The sequence below is a fragment of the Cetorhinus maximus genome, chromosome 14 (assembly GCF_964194155.1).
Source record: "Cetorhinus maximus chromosome 14, sCetMax3.hap1.1, whole genome shotgun sequence".
In the NCBI taxonomy this organism is placed as follows: Eukaryota; Metazoa; Chordata; class Chondrichthyes; order Lamniformes; family Cetorhinidae; genus Cetorhinus; species Cetorhinus maximus.
In genome coordinates this window covers 84,029,447-84,042,549 of record NC_135892.1, presented here as the reverse complement: position 1 = coordinate 84,042,549, position 13,103 = coordinate 84,029,447, and the positions used below count along the sequence as shown (strand labels likewise).

The 13,103-nt window shown below is 40.8% G+C and overlaps 1 protein-coding gene across 3 annotated transcripts in view; it reads right to left on the bottom strand.

Moving 5' to 3' along the window:
- plekhh2 (pleckstrin homology domain containing, family H (with MyTH4 domain) member 2) overlaps positions 1-13,103 on the bottom strand; it is a 159,231-nt gene that overhangs the window by 37,641 nt on the left and 108,487 nt on the right. For all 3 annotated transcript variants that reach the window (XM_078557164.1, XM_078557165.1, XM_078557166.1), the window contains 5 exons: positions 8,899-9,007; positions 5,772-5,884; positions 3,705-3,884; positions 2,018-2,115; positions 3-180 (listed from right to left, as the gene is read on the bottom strand). In XM_078557164.1, coding sequence (XP_078413290.1) covers positions 3-180; positions 2,018-2,115; positions 3,705-3,884; positions 5,772-5,884; positions 8,899-9,007 — 678 coding nt within the window. The remainder of the gene's footprint in view (positions 1-2; positions 181-2,017; positions 2,116-3,704; positions 3,885-5,771; positions 5,885-8,898; positions 9,008-13,103) is intronic.

The following is a 13,103-nucleotide window of genomic DNA, read 5'->3' as shown; positions in this document are numbered from 1 at the left end:
ACCTGGTATGTGCCATTCACGAAATGTACAGGAATGCTGAAAGGTAAGGAATGGTGATATGGATTTCTCAAGAGAATTGATAAGATTTCCATTCTGGAAGGCTTTGATTCACGATCACCATTTTTCTGAGTTCTCTCCAGTGACCGTTGACAATATATAGCATACTTTCCCACTTCAGTCCTGGAATTTGTTAATGGAAAACAATAAAGTCTTTTTTTTCTCTTTTGAGTTACAATATGAAACTATACATTTCAATAACAATAATCAAATTTTGATCAAATGACTAGATAAAATCAGTTACCATTATCATCGTGTTTTGTGTCTGTTCAGATCAGTTTATAGCAGTCACACATATCTAAATAAAGAATATACAGGACAGGACTATCCTGGTCCAAGAATCTGTCACAGTCAAGAATATCCCATTGCCATTATTTCCATTATGTCATCTCATGACAAAGTAATTCAGCCATAATTTGCTGTGCATTTAATGGCATCTGTTGTTAGTTAGACATGCCCAATAATGTTCTATTTTTTTGTGCAGCAAGTTGCTGAAAGTGTAGGCTGAAAGTGACAGTGAGGGAAAGTCAGGCTTGGATTTTGCAGTCAACAGCAAAGCAATGCGCTTGCTTTTCACTGTGCTGACAGTTGCCCACAGACTTTTTGGAGACTTTTGAGCAGCAATTTACTGTCATTAGATATCTGATGCAGCATGGCATACAGGAGATCCGTGGCATGTCTGAGCAGAACAATCAACAGCGTGGCTCTTCAAGCAATCATATTTAAGAAACCTCACTGAGGAATCCTTAGTCTAAACCAGGAAGTACGCACCAGTAAATATAAAGTAGATTTAAATCATGTACAGAAAATGAAATAATGGGAGTGAAAGAAAGATGGGATCAAGAGAGTGAAAGATAAATGAGACAGAAAGAAAAAATAAAAAGAAAAGTTTTAAATCTCCAGCACTAATTAAATTCTGAAGGAATGAGCAACCAGATTTGTAAAAATTAAATTTTCAGTGCTGGGATGTTATTGGCAGTAATTATGACTTATTAAGCTTTTAGAAATTGACTTACATCTAAATGCATGAACCCTAACTTTTTCTGACCAGTTCAATGAGTAACTAGTATGTAAGCACCACAACTTCATGCCTTTACATGTATTTCCATGGCATGCCGATTGATGAGATATGCTCATAGTGCAGCTAGCAGAAGAGCAGGGTAACTCGGACAGTAATTTATGGATTTTTGCATTTAACTGCATATTGTGGACTGCAGAAGTTGCTGTTCAATTCACTCATAATAACAGTGAGTGCTGTTAGCCACACTGTTATTCTCAATGCAAAATCCAACCCAAGGTATCTGGAACTTGAGTGAATAGGGTAAGCAACAGTGTACCTTCATAAACAATTTCCTTAATTGTGGAATGAACAGCGCAAAGACTTAAAAGCAACTGAATATTAAATTGGGTGAATTCAATGCCAAATAGAAGAAATAAAGAAATAGATAGAGAGAAAGAAAGATTAAATTAGGAGAGAAAAAAAGTGACAGAAAGGAAAAGTAAAAATATTCTTTAAATTGAAAATTTTGCACTATTAAAACCTTCAACAACAATTAAACCTGAAAGAATGGGATCCCACACTTATAATAGTTCATTTTCAGTGCAAGGTTGATTGGCATAATTAACACTTGTTACATTGTTCACAGGGTACTTAGACTGAAATGGATAAGACTCAACTTCTTGTAGAAAGTTGAGTTAGTATCTACTAACGTAACTGAACCTCACCAGTCAATGCATTTCAAAGGTGAGGCCAACAGCAGAGATGCATTTTCACAAAAGCTATCAATGGAGCAGCGCAGCTCAGACCCACAGCAACATTTGGATTGCCACATTTAAGCTTGCATCTGTTCTTGCTTGAAGTTACTATAGCCTTTGAGCATAAATAATGGTAAGCGCTGTTTACCTCCTTTATTTATACAGAAAATTATAGTCCATTATTATTTTGTAGTTCCCTACGTACCTAGGATCTGCATTTTGCTGCAGGTGATGTTTGAGCAACCAGAGGAAAGGATGTTGAGGAAGGAAAAGGCCAACACACAGGGCCAACAACTGCCACCCCTAAAAGATATAATGGTCCATTTTAACACATATATGTGATATTAAAACCTTTTCTCTGATTAGGAACACATTATTACTTGATGATTTCCACATCATATTCTAGAAATATACAATTAATGATGTGGATAATTTGTGGAACAATGAAATAGTAGTATATTCTTAAAGTTTTTGTATTCATTGTATATAAAAGACTGATGAAAATGAAATTAATTTACTTAAAAGCACAAGGACTGGGTGGTGCATTGGATTATCACCTTGTTATTTTGTGTCTATAATTTGATTTCAAATCCAACCAGGTTAATGTGTCTAAAGTCTCTTCACAATGTTATCTGCAGTGAATTAGGTCTCAAGAGGGTTTCTGCTTAATGAAAACATTGTATCCAATTTATTAGCATGAAAAATTAAACTGAAGCAAAGCCAAAAGATTGCAGCTTAATTGCAATATTTCACTTAATTTTTAACATTAAGTATCTATTTCCAAATGATTGAAGTCCCAAATTCTGATAAAATGGGAGGAATCAGTGAGGAATGACTTTATTTAGGACAGAACTCCTCTGATCACTCTTAAATCCTAACATGTACAGTAGCAGAACAAAATAGGAAAACACTGAAGAAACTATACTACTGGCCTGTTATCTATTTCTCTCCCACCGGAAGTCCAAGCTGTGACAAACGAAAGATTAAAAAAAAATCCCTCAGTATTTGTCAAAACTGTCAAATTACTACTCAGAGGTTGAATGGTTGCCTAATAGATTTGCTGACTGTACGTATATTTTAATACAATGACACTGTGACTCTAGGCGAGAGTATTTCACTGATGGAATGGCTACTACAGATCTTCAACATTTGCTAAACTATTTTTGTGCACAGATCAGACAATTTGCTTTGAAATGACATTTTTACTACCAAGGGCTGTGTATTTTCTCATGCACTTGCACTTCAATACCAAACCTAAAGATTGCAAATGAAGCTATACAGAAATAGCTTCATGTGTGAAATTATTAGGAATCCAATAAAAACAACACACTAGCCTTTTAAAAAATTAAATATATATTATGGAAATTCTTATGATTAAAAACATTGGGCTATACTTCTAACTTGTCACCTCAGTTTCTTGGTAGGTCTTACTTCAGGCTATCTCAGAAATCTCATAAATTAGCTAGGTAGCAAAGATCTGAAGCTCATAATCCTTCCATTTAACAAAAATAGTATTCAAACTAAGATACAAGGTAAGGTAACAGCCAAGGACAAGAATGGCAGGAATACAATGTTCTAATGTTTGCTGTAACAACTCTCTTAATTCTATAGCTCTCATTCAAAAGGCCATCTTGCGCTACATACGAACATACAAAATAGGAGAAGTAGGCCACTTGGCCCCTCTAGCCCATTATGCAATTAGTTCACAAGAAGAGCACTGTAGTGGAGGTCTACCACACAGACATAATGAGAAACTAAGCTCTGAATGTAGAACTGAGTCTTAACTGACAGGCAATCTTGAGAAACTCAGAATTCTCATTAAAGCAGCAATTCTGTTTAATTTCTAACAAACTATGCACAGATTTTCTGAACATTCTTCACACACACTATACCTGTAAGGGTGCACATTGGTTCTGGGTTTGTCGCTTTCTTGTTTGCTTGATTAATTGACAGTAGATCTCATTTTGTAGCTCTTTATGTGTGAGACATACTTGTAAAACACTCTGGGCCAATGATACATGATAATCAATGGCAGGAGCATCAATAGCAACATTGATGAATAACTGAGAAGTCTGGAGAATAAAACAAATATTTAATTTTATAACTGATACAAATGGCAGTTTATCCTTTGGATGTTGATTCTGTTAGATATAGAAAGTAGGAATCTCAGGCAGAATTTTACGACCCCTCTTGTTGGCGGGATTTTCCAATGAAAGGCTCGGTGCATTTTGTGCCCAGCCACAACGGGGCCATAAAATTCTTCCCCTCTTCTTTCTGCAGAATGTATCTCTGGTCAGTCTCAAATCAACTTCTTTTCGATGCAGGTCAACAGCACAAAACTGCCCACAAATTGGCATTAAATTGAATCATAAACCATAAGATCCGAGGCAGTGGGAATATGCTTCTCATATTTTGTAACATAAGGACCACTGAACCACATTATTGAATTCCGAGGAAACATGAAGGGTTCATATTGGAATTCTAGCCAGGTCACGCAAGAAATTCCAAATACAAGACCGTCAACCCCTGAGAAACAACTTATATTTTGATAACCCTGGAGCCACAAAGTTGACAGAACTGCCCAATGAATGACCTAGAAAGCTGATGAGTGGTACAGGGCTATTAAGAAGACACCAGAAAATGCTTTTTCATAAAAAGGGTAGCAACAATGGGATTCCTCTCTCTCTCTCCGAAAGTCTAATTTAGTTTAAATGTTAAACATTTTTAATCTCCAAATTTTAGCAGGGTCAGTGGCCCTGGCCCTGGATTAAGTGTAATCCAAGGAGTTATGGTGGGATTGCTACTTTATGGATTTTCTAGGCCAAATACCTTCTATATTCAACAAATAGTGTCCTGTACAATATTTTCATAATTTTTGCATTCAAGAGAGGTGCTGAGTATGTATTTACTACTTCATCTGCATTTCTCTAGTGCTGCATCAGAAAATTAACTTACAACAATAGGGTGAAAGCATTAATATTTATTCAGTGGCACATAACTAAACAAAGTCCATTTTTTAGCACCAGTTTTTCTATTAGTACTAATGCACATAGCAATACTAATATTGCTTATTATATTACAACTAGTGGTCATGAATATATTAGTCCGGTAGATGTTCCAAAAGCCATGCAACTCAATCAACTTAAAATCTTTAAGATATAATATCCTCCCTGACAGTAGTAAAATATATTGGTCCATAATTTGCTCTAGGAGCGAATCTAATGGTGTCATTAGATCTTGCAACTTTCAGTTTTAAAATTTTTTGTGTGGCAAGTTCCTGAAATTATGGGCTGATAACATCACAATGAGGGAAACAAGGCGCCTGAGACCTGAGTGAATAGGGCAAGTAACTGTGCATTTTCTTACCAATTGGAGTGAAGTGAATCTAGCAGCAGGAGGACTGAGAAGGAACTGTAAATTAGAGTGGGTTATTCTTTGTTAAATTAGGTACAGAAAGAGAAATAAAGAAAGGGGAAAAAAGACTGGATTAATAGAGAGGGTAAAAAGAAACAGAAAGGAAAGGTAACTTAAAAAAAATAATTTTTCAAACCACCAACAATTTAAATGTGATGAGACTCTACACTTGTAATTGTTAATTTTCAGTGCCAGAGGGGTTGACTGGCAGTAATTATCAATTTGTTAAACGGCTATTTTGACAGAAATTAATATAATGCTCTGTGGTGAGTTTCGCTTGTTTCCACTGTGTAAGTGCAGCAACTTTATACCATTCAATGCATTTCAATGATGAACCATATAGTGAGATGCCGTTTTTGCAAAGTTAACAATGGATCCACTCATGTCATACATCAATGTTTGGATTTCTGCATTCAACCCCACATCCATCCTCACCTGAAGTTGCTGTATCATTTTCACATAAATAACGGCAAGTGCCATTAGTCTCACTGTTACTTTGACAGCAAATTGTAGCTCATATTATTCAGGATATAACTGAATGTTACCTTAAACAGTTTCAGTGCTTCGGTCTGTAGAGCTGCAGATGGCAGTGTGGTAAGGGGAGATGCTATCCCATCTTTACTATAGCACAGAGTAGGATGTAGCCATAACTGGGAGCCTGTCAAAGAGCAGAATTGGAGTAAAATGCATGAAGAAATTGATCTTAGAAATGAATAAATGAAAGAAAAAAACCATTAAATTTCCCTTTGAATCATTATAGCATTACAGTTATGAGGTTTATAAGATTATTATATTTTGGAACTGTAGCTTTAAATTTAGGGCAAATGGAGGGTGTCATGTGATCTACTCTGTAGTCTGCCTGATAGTAAGCCTGAGTGGTTTGATTGTTAGAGATCAAAGGAAGGCTTCAACTGTTTTACTGAGAAGAATGTGCAAGGTATTTACACTTGCAGACAATGGCAGCACTCTCCGAGTTTACAGTGTAGACTGTAGGTCTCCCAAGGTCCCAGAAAGGTGTAGTAGATATGGGCTGTAAACAGTTGTGCTGAAAACTGTCCATTTACTTCTAAGTTGAAAGGGAGCTGGGGTGAGGAATAATTAGCATTTCTACCTGGATGCAACGTTCATGTGTTTCATGTTTGCATGGGGAAAAGGGGAAGCCATTTTTAAGATCAGGTTACAGGCTCCATACAAATCAATGAATATCACACACAGAAAGCAGAGGTTCTCTGTGGTTAGTAGAGAGAAGGGACTGCTTGGCTATGCGAGCTACCATGATTGGATGCAGGAGATGGGCTCTAGTTGAAAAGATACACCCTGCAGCCATCTGAGGATTCGGGGAGATTCGGAACAGGCTTTACTGCTGGTGGTCAGTTTAAGAAACAAATGCTCTTAAAACTGAGGAAAGCACTTTTACATGGCCACTTGAAGTTACTGCTTGGTGAAACAAGGATATGGGAACTCTTTGGAAGCTGGGAATAACTGTGGACTGTTTGCTAAAGGAATTGCAATTCCATGGAGAGCACAATGCGTGATAGGTGTACAAGGACAATGTCACTCTCTATAGTTAAAGTATAAATTGCCTACAAAAAAGAAAACTGTGTTTAGTCAATTGTCTTTATTTAGCAATTTGTTACAGTAAAAGCTTTAAAACATGAAATCTTGTTGTGTCATTCTTTCAGCAATCAACTGGAAGTTCGAATCTCCTTTAAAACTTATAGGTCTCTACAGAGATCAAAACAGTAGTTTATTAAAGTAGTTTAAAATTGAGAAACAGTAGATCAATTTAGTTCCAAATCTGAGTTCAGGTTAACAATAATCAATGTGATGAATCTAGTAATAAATATACAAGCCTAAAAATTCTATGAACCCATTTAAATGGGGTGGAAGTGTGGGATATCCATCCATCCAGCTATGTGCCCTGGCACTGACTCCTTTGCAAATGACAGGTAAGTGGGTATTTGAATACTTGCAACAGGGGTTTGCATACAAAGGCACTGACTGTTTGTGCTTGTTATTAAGGCAGAGATTTTTTTTTAAAATCCTTGTGACGTTGGCACCATTGGAAAGGCCAACATTTGTTGCCCATCTTTGGTTGCCCTGGATCTATTTGGTACACTGAGGGGCTTTCTCTGCCATTTCAGAGAGAAAATAAGAGCCAGCCTCATTGGCGTGTCACTGAAGTCACTATTCTGCTTTGAAAGAGACCACAGAAACCTGAAATGGTTTGAAGTGGAGATAAGAAGAAATATCTTTTAGTAAATTCTGGTTCCCCTTTCTGGTCAACTTTACAACATTAATAGATCCCTTTAGGTGTTAGCGCCTGTAATTTTCCACATGGCGAGTTCCTAAATCTGCTCTCAACTGGGCATGACAGAACTATGCTGGGTGCAATTTCTCAGCTGGCCAGTGAATCCCCCACACATTTCCCAAAGCTGACTGAGGATATTATGAAGCCAGGTCTATGAAATGCCTGGCTCCAATGCAACCCATATATAATAGGCAGGATGAAGTTCAAAAAGCTGGGGCGCCTGGATTCTTCACCCATTGGGATCCAACTGTAGCTCTGCCAATGATTTGTTTTGTATAACCCTCAATAATGCAAATAAAACTGCTCGATAAAAAATAAATCAGTTGTTAAAGATGAACATTTAAGTGAGTGAATGATGAAGGGACTGGTCATTTAGCTCTCATTTAGTTCCTCCGTGCCAGTTGTGGCTCAGTTGGTAGCAAACAGGTTCTGGGTTCAAGTCCCACTCCAGGCCTTGAGCACAAAACTCACGGCTGATACTCCAGTGCAGTACTGAGGGAACACTTCACTGTTGGAGGTGTCATCTTTGGATGAGATCTCAAATCAAGGCCCCAACTGCCTGATTGGGTGGATGTAAATGTTCTCATGACATCATTTCGAAGAAAAGTAGGGGAATTATCCCTGGTGTCCTGACCCTCAACATCACAAAAAACAGAATATGGTCATTACCACATTGCTGTTTGTGGGAGTTTGCTGAGTGCAAATTAGCTGCTGCTTTTTCTACATTACAACAGTGACTACACTTCAAAAAAATAAAGTACTTCATAGGCTGTAAAGCACTTTGAGACATCCAGTGTTTGTGAAAAGTGTTATATAAATGCAAGTCTTCCTAGGATCTGGGGGGTTTGGTGGCTGGCTTGCAGGTCTTGGTGGAAGGGGGTGTTTGGAGGCCTCAGTGGTGGTGGGGATCGGCCTCAGGGAGGTTGGAGGGGGTGGGGGATCATAGGATTTATGGGGGTGATCATGTTTTGGGGTGGGGGATGTTGCCTGATTGTGGGGATTCCTCAGACAAGCACAATGAATCCAGGAAGTAGACTTAAAGGCATTCACCTCCTGGATCTGCCAAGTCCTTGCCTGGATACAGCTGCTAAATTTTCTGAGGCTCAGGAAATTCAGCCAAAATAGTAAAAGGTGAAATGCTGAAAGACAACGAAGCCCACAAGCCTAGTTATATATTTAAAGTAAGAAATGGTTCCATGTTTGGCCACCAGTCCATCTTTGTTAAAGCTGGAAATGGGCAGGTTGATGGTGGGTTTGGGTCAGGAATTTGACTTTTAAGATGTTGAACTCCCCATCCGACACAAAGCCTCCGTTATTTTGGTTAACACTCTCCCTAAGTGTCTGAAATGTTACTGACTTACAGGTACCACTGTCTGCATTCACCAGGTTGCCAACAAGTTGTTCAAATTCAGTTCCCACATTTATATTAGTGCTGCCTGCCGCTACAGTTAGTTGATACATCCAGGTATCCTATGAAAAAATACAAAACACATTAAAACAACAGTGTTTCATCCCAGTCCCAGTAAGATTATTAATTCTGTGATTATTCTAACTTGTCTGCGGTTTTTAAAATAATGTTAATGGCTGTGCTTTAGCACTCGACTCTAACTGATGGAAAAAAAGTCACTGATAATAAGTAATCAACAACTTGTCTACACCTCCATATTCATTATATTTCAGCATATTCATTGTCTCAGCAGTAGCACTCCTGCCTTGGAATCAGGGGTCTTGGGTTCATGCCTCACTCTAGAGACGGACACGTGAGCTAAGCTGGTACTTCAATGCAATACTGAGGGAGTGCTGCACCGTCCAAGGTGCTGACTTTTGGATAAAACATTAAACCGAGATCTCATCTGCTCTCTAAGGTCGATGCAAAACCCCTGACATTATTCACTGAAGAACCAGACAATTCCCCTTGTTTTTTAGCCATTTATTACTCAACCAACCGATAAAAACATAAAAGCAAAATACTGCAGATGCTGGAAATCTGAAATAAAAACAGAAAATGCTGGAAAAACTCAGCAGCATCGGTGGAGAGAGAAACACAATTAATGTTTCGAGTCTGTATGACGCTTCTTCAGAGCTAAAGAGAAGTGGAAATGTGATGGATTTTATACTGTTTAAGAGGGGGTGGAGCAGGTGGAGCAAAACAGAAGGAACCGCAATATATTTCCAATTCAGGGCAGTGACGGCTTGGAGGGGAACTTCCAGGTGGCGGTGTTCCTATGTATCTGCTGTCCTTGTCCTTCTAGATGCTAGTGGTCGTGGGTTTGGTAGGTGCTGTCTAAGAAGCCTTGGTGAGTTTCTGTAGTGCATCTTGTAGATGGTACACAATGCTGCCACTGTTCGTCGGTGGTGGAGGGAGTGAATGTTTGTGGAAGGGGTGCAAATCAAGCAGGATACTTTGTCCTGGATGGTGTCAAGCTTCTTGATTGTTGTTGGAGCTGCACTCATCCAGGCAAGTGGAGAGTTTTCCATCACACTCCTGACATGTGCCTCGTAAATGGCGGACAGGCTTTGGGGAGTCAAGAGGTGAGTTATTTACCATAGGATTCCCACCCTCTTACCTGCTCTTGTAGCCACAGCATTTATATGGCTAGTCCAGTTCAGTTTCAATCATAACCCTCAGGATGTTGATAGTGGGGGGATTCAGTGATGGTAATGCCATTGAATATCAAGGGGCGATGGTTAGATTCTCTCTTGTTGGAGATGGACATTGCCTGGCACTGTGTAGCACAAATGTTACTTGCCACTTGTCAGCCCAAGCTTGGATATTGTCCAGGTCTTGCTGCATTTGGACATGGACTGCTTCACTATCTGAGGAGTCACAAATGGTGCTGAACATTGTGTAATCATCAGCGAACATCCCCACTTCTGACCTTATGATGGAAGGAAGGTCATTTATGAAGCAGCTGAAGATGGGTGGGCCTAGGACACTACCCTGAGGAACTCCTGCAGTGATGTCCTGGAACTGAGATGACTGACCCCCAACAACCACAACCATCTTCCTTTGTGCTAGGTATGACTCCAACCAGTGGAGAGTTTTCCCCCCCCGATTCGCATTGATTCCAGTTTTGCCAGGAATCCTTGATGCCACACTTGGTCAAATGTTGCCTTGATGCCAAGGGCATTCACTCTCACCTCACTTCTGGAGTTCAGCTCTTTTGTCCATGTTTGAACCAAGGCCGTAATGAGGTAAGAAGCTGAGTGACCCTGGCGGAACCCAAACTGAGCATTAGTGAACAGGTTATTACTAAGCAAGTGCTGCTTAATAGTGCTGTTGATGACCCCTTCTATTACTTTACTGATGATCGAGAGTGGACTGATGGGGTGGTAATTGGACAGGTTGGATTTGTCCTCCTTTTTGTGTAAAGGACATACCGGGCAATTTTCCACATTTCCGGGTAGATGTGCTGTACTGGAACAGCTTGGCTAGGGGCATGGTAATTCGGAGCACAAGTCTTCAGTACAATTGCTGGAATATTGTCAGGGCCCATAGCCTTTGCGGTATCCCGTGCCTTCAGTCGTTTCTTGATGTCACGTGGAGTGAATTGAATTGACTGAAGACTGGCTTTTGTGATGCTGGGGACCTCCGGAGGAGGCCAAGATGGATCATCCACTTGGCACTTCTGGTTGAAGGTTTCAGCAAATGCTTCAGCCTTACCTTTTGCACTGATGTGCTGGCTCCTCCATCATTGAGGATGGGGATATTTGCGGAGCTTCCAATTCCAATGAGTTGTTTAATTGTCGATCACCTTTCATGACTGGATGTGGCCGGACTGCAGAGCTTAGATCTGATCCTTTGGTTATGGATTTGCTTAGCTCTATCACTTGCTGCTTATGCTGTTTGGCACGCATATAGTCCTGTGTTGTAGCTTCACCAGGTTGACACCTCATTTTTAGGTATGCCTGGTGCTGCTCCTGGCATGCCCTCTTGCACTCTTCATTGAACCAGGGTTGATCCCCTGGCTTGGTGGTAATGGTAGAGTGGGGGATATGCTGAGCCAGGAGGTTACAGGTTGTGGTTGAGTACAATTCTGCTGCTGTTCATTGCCACAGCGCCTTGCGGATGCCCAGTTTTGAGTTGTTAGATCTGTTTGACATTTATCCCATTTAGCACGATGGTAGTGCCACACAACACGATGGAGGGTATCCACAATGTTAAGCTGGGACTTAGTCTCCGCAAGGATTGTGTGGTGGTCACTTCTGCCAATACTATCATGGACAGGTGCATCTGCAGCAGGCAGGTTGTGGGGATGAGGTCAAGTGTGTTTTTCCTTTTTGTTGGTTCCCTCACCGCCTGCTGCGGATCCAGTCTAGCAGCAATGTCCTTAAGGACTCGGCTAGCTCGGTGTGTGGTGGTGCTACCAAGCCAATCTTGTTGATGGGCATTGAAGTCCCCCACCCAAAGTACATTTTGCGCCCTTGCCAGCCTCAGTGCTTCCTGCAAGTGGTGTTCAATATAGAGGATTCATCATCATCAGCTGAGGTGGGTGTGTGCGATACGTGGTAATCGTTGCCCATGCTTGACCTGATGCATGAGACTTCATGGGGTCCGGAGTTGATGTTGAGGACTCCTAGGACAACTCCCTCCCGACTGTATACCACTTCTGCTGGGACTGTCCGGCTGGACATACCCAGGGATGGTGATGATGCTGTCTGGGACATGGGGCAGGATTTTTAGTTTGGCAAGCACCCGTGATCGGTGGGTCCAGGAGCGGCCGTGGAACAGACCGCCAGCTGCGATCAGTCCCCAAATGTGATTTCACGCTGGCTGGCCAGCCAACATGAAAGACACGCTGAAATGTTTAACGCTGCCAGGATGGGGGCAGGAGGTCGGCGCTGGCACCGGCGAGCGCTCACAAAAAGCTCCCTGAAGGCAGAGAGCTGCCTCAGGGAGCTGAAGAATTCAAAAGCAACAATTAAAGATTTTAAAATGCCGAAAAAAATGTCCACACATCAGAATCAGCCACCTGAACATATGGCTGATGAAGATTCTGTTCAAACATTTTTAAAAATTTAATATCAGAAACCTCATCCTGCCCTTGGATGAGGTTTCCTCAAAAAGGCAAAGGCTGCCTGGCCAATTCACCCACCTGCCAACCGTAACATTAGACGGGCAATGAAAAATCTCTGGTAAGTGCAATGTTAATGGCCTTAATAGGCCTCTTAATTGTCGGCGGGTGCACTGCCAACTCTCGCGCGCCCACCCGCTCAGCGAAAAATGCTGCCCATGATTTGTAAAGTATGATTCCATGAGTATAACTATGTCAGGCTGTTGCTTGACTAATCTGTGAGACAGCTTTCCCAATTTTGACACAAGCCCCCAGATGTTCATCAGGAGGACTTTGTAAGGTCTACAGGGCTGTGTTTGCCATTGTCGGTTCCAGTGCCTAGGTCAATGCTGGATGGTTCCTCCGGTTTTGTTCCTTTTTATTGACTTTTTAGCGGCTTTGATACAATTGAGTGGCTTGCTAGGCCATTTCAAAGGATATTTAAGACTCAGCCACACTACTGCAGATCTGGAGTCACAGGTAGGTCAGACCAGGTGAGGACGGCAGATTTC